We start from the raw sequence: 14,424 nt of genomic DNA, 5'->3' as shown, positions 1-14,424 counted from the left end.
CATTCTTCTCTTCTGCAGACTAAACAATCCCAGTTCCCTCAGCCTCTCCTCATAAGTCATGTACTCCAGCCCCCTAATCATTTTTGTTGCCCTCCGCTGGACTTTTTCCAAATTTTCCACATCCTTCTTGTAGTGTGGAGCCCAAAACTGGACACAGTACTCCAGATGAGGCCTCACCAATGTCAAATAGAGGGGAATGATCAGATCCCTCGATCTGCTGGCAATGCCCCTACTTATACAGGCCAAAATGCTGTTAGCCTTCTTGGCAACAAGGGCACACTGTTGATTCATATCCAACTTCTCGTCCACTGTAACCCCTATGTCCTTTTTTGCAGAACTGCTTCCTAGCCATTCGGTGCCTAGTCTGTAACAGTGCCTGGGATTCTTTCGTCCTAAGTGCAGGACTCTGCATTTGTCCTTGTTGAACCTCATAAGGTTTCTTTTGGCTCTGTCCTCTAATTTGTCTAGATCCCTCTGCATCCTATCCCTATCCTCCAGTGTATTTACCACTCCTCCAAGTTTGGTGTCATCTGCAAACTTGCTGAGAGTGCAGTCCATGCCCAGGGGCGGCTCCAGGCACCAGCACGCCAAGCGCATGCCTGAGGCGGCAAGCCATGAGGGGTGCTCTGCCAGTCGCCACGAGGGCGGCAGGCAGGTTGCCTTCAGTGGCATGCCTGTGGAGGGTCCGCTGGTCCCGCAGGACCGGGGACCTCCCACAGGCAAGCCGCCAAAGGCTGCCTGCCTGCTGTGCTTGGGGCGGCAAAATACCAAGACCCGCCTCTGTCCATGCAATCCTCCAGATCATTAATGAAGATATTGAACAAAACTGGCCCTAGAACCAACCCTTGGGGCACTCCGCTTGAAACCGGCTGCCAACTAGACATGAAGCCGTTAATCACTACCCGTTGAGCCCATCGATTTAGCCAGCTTTCTATCCACCTTATAGTCCATTCATCCAATCCATACTTCTTTAATTTGCTGGCAAGAATACCGTGGGAAACCGTATCAAAAGCTTTGCTAAAGTCAAGGAATAACACATCCACTGCTTTCCCCTCATCCACAGACCCAGTTATCTCCTTATAGAAGGCAATTACGTTAGTCAGGCATGACTTGCCCTTGGTGAATCCATGCTGACTGTTCCTGATCACTTTCCTCTCCTCTAAGTGCTTCAGAATTGATTCCTTGAGAACCTGCTCCATGATTTTTCCAGGGACTGAGGTGAGGCTGACTGGCCTGTAGTTCCCTGGATCCTCCTTCTTCTGTTTTTTAAAGATGGGCACTACATTAGCCTCATCTGGGACCTCCCACAATCACCACGAGTTTCCAAAGATAATGGCCAATGGCCCTGAAATCACATCCGCCAACTCCTTTAGCACCCTCGGACGCAGCGCATCCGGCCCATGGACTTATTCTCGTCCAGTTTTTCTAAATAGTCCTGAACCACTTCTTTCTCCACAGAGGGCTGGTCACCTTCTCCCCATGCTACGCTGCTCAGTGCAACAGTCTGGGAACTGACCTTGTTTGTGAAAACAGAGGCAAAAAAATCATTGATTACATTAGCTTTTTCTACATCCTCTGTCACTAGGTTGCCTCTCCCATTCAGTAAGGGGCCCACACTTTCCTTGACTTTCTTCTTGTTGCTAACATACCTGAAGAAAACCTTTTTGTTACTCTTAATATCTCTTGCTAGCTGCAACTCCGAGTGTGATTTGGCCTTCGTCATTTCACTCCTGCATGCCTGAGCAATATTTTTATACTCCTCCCTGGTCATTTGTCCAGTCTTCCACTTCTTGTAAGCTTCTTCTTTGCGTTTAAGGTCAGCAAAGATTTCACTGTTAAGCCAAGCTGGTCGCCTGCCATATTTACTATTCTTCCTACACATTGGGATGTTTTTTTCCTGCAACCTCAATAAGGATTCTTTAAAATACAGCCAGTAATCCTGGACTCCTTTCCCCCTCATGTTATTTTCCTGGGGGATTCTGCCCATCAGCTCCCTGAGGGAGTCAAAGTCTGCTTTTCTGAAGTCCAGGGTCTGTATTCTGCTGCTCTCATTTCTTCCTTGTGTCAGGATCCTGAACTCGACCATCTCGTTCGTGGTCACTGCCTCCCAGGTTCCCATGCACTTTTGCTTTCCCTATTAACTCTTCTCTGTTTGTGAGCACAACATATATGACATACAGGACAAATTTACAATTGAAGACGAATGGCACTAGAATTGTATTTATAATTATATAAAATAAGGCTTTAAGAGCTTAAAGTTATTAAAGCAATGCATGTTAGAAAACAGACAGGTGAGCAGAAGAGTTAGATATTTAAATAAGCAAATTATTACCTTTTTATTTAAAACTTTAAATAAGAATTGATAAAAATGCACAGTATTTGCCCACTTTGTTGTATTAATTTAGTTAACGTAAAGCAGTTTCCATTACTTCATATTCCTTTTATTTTAAAAATGCTGCTATATGGAAATAAGAAAAACTCATGTTTTATATAGTAATTAATGGCTAGGATTAGAAGAAGAGCTAATGTTTCTGTTGCTTGGCAACCATATCTTCTAGAAAGTTAGGAATAGTTCCAGCTGTTGCATTCCTGAAAGGTTAAAATGATTAATTTACTGGGCTTATTTAAAGTAACGTTTTCACATTAGGTTTTTTCTTTCCCCTTGCCCCTAGTTCCTTCATCTTTTTCCTGTGATGCAGGTTTCTGTAATAACTACAACTTTTAACTTTTAAAACAGAACGCAGAAATGAGGAGAGGTTGGAGGAGGAAGGGGAGAGGGGAGAAGAGCAATCTAGGAAGGGAGGGAGACCTGAGCCAAGAGATTAATTAACTCTGTGAAGTACCGGCAGCAGCGGTAAGTTTTGCCAACTGAGAGAAGATATAAAGGAAAATTTAACTGATATATAAAACTATTTGAGAAAGAAGGTTATATTATTAGCTCTGAACGAGGAGTGGGGCTCCATAGGTTAAAGCAGAAGGTTGGGAACCCATAACCCTAGTTTTTATCCTGGCCCTGAGAGGAGAGTAGGGGTTGTTATTTACCTCTTTTTGGAAAACCCGAATCTGTTCCCCCAGTTCCTTTTGTCTGCATGTCAAATGGATTGCAGGATTGCCCTTCCCTGCTGCAGTTAACCATTTCTGTGCAGTGGCATGTATTAACGTATCAATTCTAGGTGTTAACCTGATCGCTCTTGGTTTTTCAGTTTGAAATTCTTTTTTAATCCACTCCCCAGCAATTAAGTCATAGCTCCCATCTCCTAATATGCTCTGTGAACAGGGCTGGATTTCCAGTTAGGCACAGTAGACATGTGCCCAGAGACACTGGCATTCTAGAGGCACCTTACCTCTCTAAAACGGTATGCAACACATTCAGCTGTAGGCAGAGGAGTGCTGAAGTTGCTGTGCCTCAGGGCACTTAAGATGTAAACCCAGCCCTGTCTGTGAACGGTTCCATTTTCTCTTTCATCTGATTTACCAGTCTAATGAAAGTATTGTTTGCTACTTTTCCCTCCTGTGCACTTATACTTCCCATTCCAGCAGGCACCAGTCTAGGTCTCAATTTAGGTTTTACCAGAATGTAGCTCTTATCATATGGTGGTGGTTGCAATGCACAGAGATGGCTTGGTGACTCTTGGTCTGGGTCATTCCCAGTGCCCCCATTCCAACACCCATTCCAATCATCTCATGTTCCATCTTTTAATTTTGCTAGAGCCACCTTTTTCTATTTCTGTCCCCATTCTTCAGGCGCTATATAAATACCCGAAGCCTTTTGTTGCCCAACAAGATTTATAACAGGGGCTGGCACTTTTTTTCTGCAGATCCTCTACAGCTATTTCCAATTTTCTATTCTATTCTTGTGCTTGCTGTAATGTATAATGTCTCTGGACTGCTTGCTGCCCTGCCAGGAGAGTTGAAACGTTCTATGGCTTGGTTGCTTCTCTTAACTCTTCTTTTGTTTTTGTTATTTGCCCAGCCAGTTTTGTGGTGTGTTGTCTTAACCGTCTAACAGTCATGGCCATAGTTTGCAATATTGTACATATATTATTCTTATTATTTTTCAAGGCTACGCTCTCTGCCCTAGCCTTACAGGTTCCAGTCCATGTTTCCCCTTTTTTAAACTCGTATGGACCACTTTTTTCATTACCCAGCACATCCAAACCTTATCAAAGTTTCTGGAGTTCTGTGGAGGAGAGGAGGTGCCCCAGCTCATAGTTTTCTGCCATCTGAGGTCATGACTCCTAGAGCAGGCAACTTGCCACTTAACTTATCAGCGGTCGGAGTCATCAGTGTTGTTAAGTGCTGTGGAATGTCATTGCTGCAGCAATGCTATCAAGGCTGCTGCACTGTTACAGCTGCTCAGTGGACCCATTCTTGGAGTTCTGGTGTTAGATGCACGAGAAGAGAGCACAGCCTGGTGGTTCAACAGACCTCAATGTTACTCATGAAGAAAGACCACAGACTCAGCTTGGTGGCAAAGGCACTCAACCAGGTTTATTTCTGACAAAGAACAATACTACAGTGCTGCTTCTGTGGTTACAGGTACATTAACACATGTATGTCCACGACAATTGTACCAGCTCAGTCAGTGCACCAGGAGAGTGCCCCCTAGACTAGGCAAAGATGTCATAGAATCATAGAATATCAGGATTGGAAGGGACCTCAGGAGGTCATCTAGTCCAGTGCTTCTCAAAGTCGGGCCTCCCTTGTTCAGGGAAAGCCTCTGGAGGTCCGGGCCGGTTTGTTTACCTGCCGCATCTGCAGGTTCTGCCGATCGCGGCTCCCACTGGCCAATGGGGGCTGCGGGAAGTGGCGCAGGCCAAGGGACGTGCTGGCCGCCCTAACCGATCCTGGGGCACTCCCTTTGATACTGGCTAATAACTAGACATGGAGCCATTGATCACTACCCATTGAGCCTGACGATCTAGCCAGCTTTCTATCCACCTTATAGTCCATTCATCCAACCCATGTCCCTCCTATGACTTCTCCTTTTATACATTGATACAAATATGTTACATATTATACTCCAGACATTGTTAGTTACCAACCCTACACCTTGTATCTGCTAGTTGGAACAAAACATCCTTATCCATTATCCTGTCATCCCATCCTTATCTTATGAGGGGGTCAGTGTGTTCTTGTACCATTTCTTAAGAATGTGTTTAGGTAATTACTTGAGAACTCTCCGTGTTCTTGTACCAACCTGTCTGATCAAGAATGTGCTTACTTGGCTAGCCAAACCTAGTTTTTCCAAGACCGGGTCTCCTCTGGTTCACGGTCTTTGGTTCACACTTTTAGTTATGCCTAAGGCTCCAGAAAGGCCTACAGTGTGACATTTCTGAAGATTAATAGTCACCAATTTAACTCTTGCATAGTCACCAATTTAACTCTTGCATTGCAAATTTTCTTCCCTTTCAGCACTGCTCACACTTGTTTCAGGTTCTGACTCCAATGGCAGTTTTTCTGCAGTTTCATACCAGAGCTCTGAGCAGTCATACTGCTCTCTTACATACAATGCAACTCTCCTACCTATTCTGCCCTGCCTGTCCTTCCTGAACCATTTATATCCATCCATGACAGTTCTCCAGTCATGTGAGTTATCCCACCAAGTCTCTGTTATTCCCATCACATCATAATTCCTTGGCTGTGCCAGGATTTCCAGTTCTCCCTGCTTGTTTCCCAGACTTCTTGCATTTGAGTATAGGCACTTAAGAGAACTCGCTGATCATCCTGCTTTCTCAGTATGAGGCAGGAGTCCTCTCCTCTTGTGCTCTCCTGCTCATGCTTTCTCCTGGTATCTCACTTCCCCACTTACCTCAGGGCTTTGGTCTCCTTCCCCTGGTGAACCTAGTTTAAAGCCCTCCTCACTAAGTTAGTCAGCTTGCTTGTGAAGATGCTCTTCCCTCTCTTCGTTACGAGGAGCCCATCTCTGCCTAGCACTCCTTCTTGGAACACCATACCATGGTCAAAGAATCCAAAGCCTTCTCTCCGATACCACCTGCATAGCCATTCGTTGACTTCCACGATTCGACGGTCTCTACCTGGGCCTTTTCCTTCCACAAGGAGGATGGACGAGAACGGCACTTGTGCCTCAAATTCCTTTTTCAATCTTCCCAGAGCCACGTAGTCTGCAGTGATCCGCTCAAGGTCATTCTGGGCAGTATCATTGGTGCCCACGTGGAGAAGCAGGAAGGGGTAGCGATCCAAGGGCTTGATGAGTCTCGGCAGTCTCTCCGTCACATCATGGTTCCTGGCCAGGTATCAGACATTACTTATCAGGGCTGTAAATCTGGGCATCTGGAGATTTTATGTAAATGTTATAGTGTCTTAATTTCTATATTAAATGAATATGAATTACAGTATTTGCATGAACCTTCAGTCATAAATGCATCAATCCCACCCCCCGCCACCACAACATCAAACCTATTAATTCCCCCCTTACTTTTCTCTCTTCCTTTTCCCTCCAAGTTTCCCCATCTCCTCTCTGGCTTTTTTGTTATGCCCTCAAATCCTCTCCTCCTCCTTGCTCACTCCTTCTTCCCTGAAATTTCTCTCCTCTCCTTTCTTCCTCTCACTCCTGCTCGCATCTCCTTTGAGCTTTTCTGTCTTCCTGGGGCATCAATATCTTGGTTGCTATAGTGTGCTCTAGGCTGCAGTCTGCTGCTCCCCCTGCAGACTCACTCTCTATATTGCTAGGCTGGCTGGATAGCTGCTAGACGGCTCTGCAGGGGGAGGAGAAAGAGGAAGTCCCTGCCCTAGAGTAGAATGATATAGTTTTAGGTATGGATCAGGCCTGAAAGTCTCCTGGTGAAACTGAGATGTACATGTTCTGCAGAGGTCAGATTTAATGTTTTTATTGCAGAGATTATATCTGATGGGAATAAATGCTGTTCCCTTTTGTGTTTCTAGGCAGGAATTGGGGTAAAAGAAGATATCATCTCCTTTGCTGCCCTTACAGGGTCCACACAAGATCAATTCTCTGTCCTGCAAGCTGAGGAATTTTATGATTATAGGCAATGGTCTGTCAGCATCAAGAGGCCACAGCATGGGGGAATCAATGTGCCCATTTAAAATCCCTGATTTTTAGCGTATCTGGTTGTCCATCTTGGCATTGTGTAACCCTGGCAGCTTCAGAAAACAAAAGACAAAGCAAGGCCCCCTGTGGGACTCATGTTCAGAGTGAAGTGAGAAAGCAGCTTCTCAGCAGAGTGCTCACATTGAAACTGCTGCCGTCATGGGGGGCGGAGGAGTGAAATTGCAGCAGGCAGATAATGATAGCGCTGAATACTAGAAGGTCTTTGCTGCCCAATGATGCAATTAATGTAATAGATTCATACCTGATTCCACATGGGTAGCTCTGAACAGAATTTGCTTCCTCATCTGGGCCTAGAATCCTCTCCCTCCTACTTCATTGCCTTAATTTTAAGGTGTTTGTGGCTATTACAGAGAAATTTTGATTGAAATGTATTGCTCACAGTATTTGGCTGACGGTCCCTTAAAGCTACTGATCTTTTCGGTAATGGCACATGGGGTGGATATGATGGAGTAAGAAGAGGGATTTAGACTTTTGATATAGAGAGAAGTAGATTAAATCAACCACTCTGCACCAAGGCCCCTGCTATATGCCTCTGCATTACCCAGCTACAGTGTGGGTAGCTATACCTAAGAGCAGCTTTCCAAGGAGTTCCATCCTTAGAACTCTTTACATTAAGAATGAGTGTCCTTCTAAAAGATACATTCTAGCTCAACCAGAAATCAATGATCTCAATGCAGGAATCACTGGGTGAAATTCTATGGCCTACTAATGCACGAGATCAGACTCAATCGTCAAAATGCTGGCCTTAAAATCAATGACTCTATTAATCTATGCCATGTAAGTAACAAAAACTAAACTTCAGTGACGCTTTCTTCCCTAGCATGGCTGTCCTTAGGATTTTTGCTGCAGAACCCCTCTGCTCCACATCCTGGTTCTCTCCAGATGCCCTCTCCACAGCTGTACCATGTAGCCCTACTATAGATACCTCTCTGACTCCAGCAGTTATTTTCAGTCTGGTGTCAGTTATTCCTGCTGAGAGCACGAAGATGGGACCTGAGAGAAGCTGCAGCTCTTATGCTATAGTTAGAGCTTGCTGAATGCACCTGACAGTATGACTCAGCAGAAATTACCTTGCACTTTCATGCAGTGTTCAAGGCCCTGATAATAGGATGTTTCTACTTAGGAGGCCTGCATCTCTACACATGGGCTTAGCTGTTACCCATTCATTCCATCAATAGACAGTTTCTTCTCTACAATGCTGATCATTCTTACTTGCAGATAGTGCCCTAGGCTGTGCACTGTTTTATCAGCTGTCATGCTTCACGCTAGAGGCAGTGACATTTCAGTACTTGGTGAAGTGAGCTCTGTTGTGGCTCCAAAGTTAAGGTTGACTTGAGTATTGCACTTGAAGTTCAGCATGTATTTCTGAGTTTTAGAATTGACTAGAGGGAAAACGTTATTTATACACTGTGGATTACACTGTAAATCCCTTACTCGCAATGGTGAGCAGCTATCAGTGGAGTCAATAGGACTTTGGAGAACAACAGCATACCAGTGGGAATGAGAGGTTTGCAGCCTGAATCTGTATGAGCAAGAAATTGTCAGCCCCACCTTCAAGGTTGCCTACAATGAGAGCAGCACAGGGAACCAAGGATTGGCAAAGAGGCTTTTCAACGGCTTTATGTATATACACACAGCATTGTCACCGTGCCTCAGTGGGTTACAGCTGAGAATACCAGATTCGGGACAAACGGCTGAGAAATAGGGAAGACTCGCCCCAAACTGGTGGTTATTCTACCATTAGATATACTAAGCCAGTAACAAAAATAAACTTTTGACTGACCACAAGAAGTCAAAAATGCACTCTCTTTAGGAATTCCAGCATTTATTTCACCACCCAGACACTAGTTTATGACAACTGTTTATTGAAAACCAATTTCATCAAACAAAGGATTCTTCTGATCTCAAGAGACCAGTGACATAGCTGGGTTAATATATAACTCAGATCTTACCCAATAATCACACTGTTTCCAATCCTTTAATAGCTAAAATCTAAAGGTTTACTTTTAAGAGAAAAGAAATAGAGAGTTAAAATGGTTAAGGAAATCATATACATACAATCATTGCAAAGTACTTCTATCAGGTTTGAAGCCGTGACGGAATAAATTGCAAGTTTGCAAGTCTCTCCAGAAATTACCCAGTCAGCTTGGTGGTCATCAGTCATTGTTTAGAGCTTCCTTATTAGAAATCCAACCCAGAGAAATGAAGCAGGAAATGAAGACAAAATGGAGATGTTTCTAGGGTCTTTTATACCCTGTCCCATGTGGATGGAATTTTACTGTCCCAAACAGAGCTCCCAGTCTCAGTTTGTAGATAAGTACAGGCACAAGATGGAGTCCAGGGTCACATGAGCAAGTCACATTCCCTTGCATGACTTGCTGACTCAGATGAGTAAGCCATTGGCCACATGGAGGCTAAGGCTCTACAGGAAGAACTAACTGGGTGAAATGAGTTTTTTTTATGGCCCACTGTGAGAGTTAATTGCCCTTGATGGGCCATCAACACAAAGCTGTCTGGCCTGAATGTAGTTTTTATGTGGTGGGTGCTACCCCAGGATCAAATATATTTGAAATACTGGCACACCGCGAATGTTCATAACTTCAGATACAAAGATGATACATGCATACAAACAAAATAATCATATTTGACAGATTCTAACTTTTTCATTGATTCCTTGCATGACATACTTTGTATAAGATTTGTTGCAATGACAGTGGTAGCAGCGTTGATATACAAGGTCATATTTCAATCATGCTGAATCACAACCATGATGGGGGAGAGAAGCCCTTACATGCCAGGTGACAGCTTTATTACTATATAATCGTATGTACATATTTAGCTCCCAAAGGCCCCACTAATGACTGGGGCCCCATTTTGGTGGATGCTCTACAAACACAGATAAGACACAGGAATACAGGAACTACCAGTGTGGATCAAAATTATGAACCATTTCGTCCAGTACCCTGTCTCCAATAGTGGTATGCATCAGATGCTTTCGAAGAAGATGCAAGGACCCTCCCAAGGTGTAAGGATCCTCCCTAGTAATTAGAGATTGTATTAAATTCTGCACCATACGGTTTACTTATTTTTCCAAGACAATCACTGCCATGGAGGGTTTGCAGTTTACGAAACAATAAACAGATAAAAGGTTGGAAATTGGAAACAACATATCAGCAAAAGGACAGGTTGCAATTCATGTGAGGACCCTGGAGTAAATGTCATAGTTGAAGTTATATTGTAACACCTTGTATTTGCCAGCCAATTGGGATGTTGTTTGAATATTGATTTAATTAACATTTTTTAAAAATTGCTATGTTGTACTACATAAGCATAGTGGGGCAGTTGGTTGCAGTATGTGCTTTCAGGAGGCTCAGAGCAGCGTGTGTGGGAGATTACTGCCTCCACTTCTAGATTAGGGAAGACCGAGCTTGTTTAAACTTCAAGGAAGCAAAACTTTATTCTTGGAAGTGTGGCACTGGCATGGCTTGGTTTGCTACATGTTTCTGGTTGGCTGGCTTTTTAACTGAGAGTACAGGGAAAGTGAAGGGGAGGGGGACAGGCATGGGGAAGTGAGCAGGGGCGGCTCTAGACATTTCGCCGCCCCAAGCACAGCCTCATGCCACAGGGGGCGCTCTGCAGCTTGCCGGTCCCGCGGCTCTGGTGAACCTCCCGCAGGCGTGCCTGCGGAGGGTCCTCTGGTCCCACGGCTCCGGTGGACCTCTCGCAGGTGTGCCTGCGGAGGATCCGCTGATCCCGTGGCTTCGATGGAGCCGCGGGACCAGCGGACCCTCCGCAGGCACACCTGCGGGAGGTCCACCGGAGCCGCGGGACCAGCGGACCCTCCGCAGGCATGCCACCGAAGACTGCCCACCTGCTGCCCTCCCGGTGACCGGCTGAGCGTCCCCCGTGGTATGCCACCCCAAGCACACACTTGGTGTGCTGGGGCCTGGAGCCACCCCTGGAAGTGAGTATGAGTAGGGAAGCAGGAAAGAGAAGGAAGAGGAAAGGAACAGTCTCAACTCATCTAATCTGTGTAGCCATAATCAATAGTTTGAGGTTCTGTCTCAACTAGCATAAAAGGTAGGTTTTTTAAACATTAGCTACCACGTTTTAAAATGCTAGTGTAGACAAGGCAAATTATATTTTAACACGGGTTAGTTCAAAGTCAAGGTGAGCCCTGGGAAGGGTTTTTAGAGTTAGGTTTGGTCTATACTTAAAAGTTAGCTTTACATAGCTACATCAGTCAGGGGGGTGAAAAAACATACCCCTGACCAACTTAGTTATGTCTACATAACTTTTAGGTGAAGATGCAGGTATGTGAGTGGAAGAATGATTCTGTTGACATTGCTAGCATCGTTTGGGTGGTGTTCCTACACTGACAGAAAAAGGCCTTCTGGTGGTGTAGGCTGTGTCTACACTACAGAGTTATGCTGGTATAGATATGCCAACACATCTACGCCAGTATAATCTCTATAGGTTAGAAACAGCCTCAAGCAGCAGAGAAGGTGAAAGCCAATCAATCCTCATTGTTAGGAGAAACATCATCCATCTCATACACTTTGAGAGAGCTGTTCAAAAAGTGGCAATTCTTTTCTATGTATTCTATGTATTTTTATTTTCCATGCAAAAGAAATAGATTAGATTTCAAATGAAAAATTTTGATTACGTGTAATTTGAGTCAAATCAAAATAAAATGGTTTAATTTTTGGAGGCTATTTCTCGTTTCTTTTCCTCCCCCCTTCTTCCCCCCGGAAAGGAAGAGAAAGAGTGAGAAACAAGAACAATGACAACAACTAAGAATACATGAGTGTTTTCATTTCAAACCTAATTGAAAATTTTTGTTTGGATGAAAAATTGATAAACCAGTGAACATTTCCTAACAAAAAGAGAATTGTTTGATTTCCTTCTAAAGTTTTCAAATTGAACTGAACCAAAAAAAGTTTTTAATGAAAAATCTGAAGATAGTGAAGATTATAAAACAGTTTTGTCAAAAAATCTTTTTTAATGAAAAATGTTTTTTAAAAAGAACTTGAAGTGGGAGGATCCGAGTTCTTCTCCTGGTTTTGCTGTGTGCCTTTTGGCAAGTCACTTAGTCTGTCTCTGCCTTAGCTCCCCTATCTATAAACTGGGGAAAGAGAGCCCTTTGTCACTGGGCATTGAGGCTTCATTCACTAATAGATCTGATCAACATTTTTTAGACCAAAAAAATTCCCACTGAAAATTTGGGTTTCTGTATCACCCCTCAGGAAAAAGGCAGTTTTGACTAAATTTGCAGATTTTTTTAAAGGAAGTTTCTAAACATGGCAATTTTTAAAATTTCAATTGAAATTTGTTTAGTTTTGTTTTCTGAAAACCAAATATTTTTTGAAAATTCAAATTGTTTTTTCCCCTTTTCTCCTCCTTTGCCACCTTTTTTGCCATTGTGCACAAATTAATAAATAATGTCCAAGCTGTTGTAGGGCTTTTTTTGCTGTATTTTTTTCCCTTTTCTACTCAGCAGTGTTTCAAAACTTCATCCTGTTGAGGAAATTTTGAAAAGTCACAGAGGGGAAGAGTTAACAAAGTTCATTTTTCTAACTTGGTAACTTTTACAAAGTTGGAGACATTTTTAAAAGTTAAAGTAGAAAAAGGGAAATGTTAAAAAAAGAGAGGAAAGAATAAAAAATCCAACAACTAGACATTCTGTTCCATTCAGGAGCAAAAAAGGGAGAAAACAAAAATCCGAAATTTCAAAAGGTTGTTTTAATTTCTGAAGGTTGAATTGAAATGTGAATGTCAATTAAAATAAAAATGAAATGAAATTTCAGATAGAACTAAAGCATTTTAAAAAAATTGAATCTAAATGAAAAAATACTGTTTTATTTCATTTTGAAGTTTTCCCATAGAAAAAAATATCAGAATATTTGCAACAGAAATTCATTGTTGGAAAAAAGTGTGTTTTATTCTTTGTTTATTAATATTTCTAAAATGCATTGAGATCCCTAAAAATCTGGGTCTGCAGAAGAGCACAGGGTTAGTATTGAATTAACCCTTTGATCAAAGGCTAATTCCCAATAAGGCTTGTTTTTACTGATTGTGTCTGAAATCTTTGTATAAGCTGAGGTTTGTGTTGGTCTCTCTAGGATTTGCTGCAGAATTCTCCGAACTCAATGACTGCAGTGGCCAACAACCCCCAGGGAATTGTGGTCCCAGCATCAGCGCTGCAGCCGGGGAATATCTCCATGACAACGGTCAATTCACAAGTTGTGTCAGGTAGGAGGCGTGCAATGTACATCAGTGACCATGTTAGTCACATCTTTTGCATGCTTAGGTTCTTTCTTTAGATGACAAGAAAAAAAACTGAAGTAAGAACAGGCAGAGCAAATGTCTGTGAAATGAAAGGTACGGCATGGAACTGGACAGCACTTGGCACATCCAAGTGTCTTCTGACTCAGATGTTGTGAAATGGGAACACTTGTCTTTCTGTTAAAGCTGAGATCATTAACTGCACGGAAGGAGAGCTCTGATAGCTCTACTGGCTCTGCCTTCTTGGATCAGAGCTCACAATACTGCATGCTAGCCCCTTGGTAGCCAGTAGGTTCATTTTCTCAGAACCATTCTTTGTGAGCTAGGCACTGTCTGTTATTTCAGCAACTCTAGTTCTGCTTTCAGTATCAATCTGTGGTCCAGTGCAGAATGGATGTGTTTTAAAACAGAGCTGTAGTGTTGATGCATCAGCCTTCTGTCATCTCTGCTTTGCTGAACGTCAAACCAGGGGCGGCTCTATGTTTTTGCTGCCCCAAGCATGGCAGTCAGGCGGCCTTCGGTGGCACACCTGTCGGCGGTCCACTGGTCACGCAGATTCGGCGGCGTTTCTGTGGGTGATCTGCCGGTCCTGCGCCTTCGGCATACCCGCCACCAAAGCTGTGGGACCGGCGGACCTGCTGCAGGCATACCACTGAAGGCAGCCTGACTGCCGCCCTCACAGCAACCAGCAGGCTGCCCCCTGCGGCTTGCCGCCTCAGACATGCACTTGCTGTGCTGGTGCCTGGAGCCACCCCTGTGTCAAATTCTGTAGCTCTAGGGGTGGTCTTATCCCCAGAATAGGATGGGAGAGTTCTATCCCCTCACAGCCACTCCAGGCTGTGGCTGCCCCAGGACCCCAGAACCTGAGAGATCTTGGCTTTGGAAGGAAATGACATTATTTTGTCATGCTTTTACTATGATCCTTTGCTTCAACCACAGGGATGGATCTAGACCCATTTTTGTCCGGCTGGTCCAATCCTTGTGCTGGACAGTGTGCAGCGCAGCTATTAGTGTTAATATGCTCCTTTCAAAACTGACTTCTCACT

The 14,424-nt window shown here is 43.8% G+C and overlaps 1 protein-coding gene across 10 annotated transcripts in view; it reads left to right on the top strand.

Annotated features, from left to right (window-relative positions):
- PKNOX2 (PBX/knotted 1 homeobox 2) overlaps nt 1-14,424 on the top strand; it is a 623,477-nt gene that overhangs the window by 537,801 nt on the left and 71,252 nt on the right. For all 10 annotated transcript variants that reach the window (XM_050921671.1, XM_050921661.1, XM_050921668.1 and 7 more), the window contains one exon: nt 13,216-13,345. In XM_050921671.1, the coding sequence (XP_050777628.1) occupies nt 13,216-13,345 (130 nt within the window). The remainder of the gene's footprint in view (nt 1-13,215; nt 13,346-14,424) is intronic.

This window comes from Gopherus flavomarginatus, chromosome 13 (genome assembly GCF_025201925.1).
Source record: "Gopherus flavomarginatus isolate rGopFla2 chromosome 13, rGopFla2.mat.asm, whole genome shotgun sequence".
Taxonomy (NCBI): domain Eukaryota; kingdom Metazoa; phylum Chordata; order Testudines; family Testudinidae; genus Gopherus; species Gopherus flavomarginatus.
This window is presented reverse-complemented; position numbering and strand designations above follow the sequence as displayed.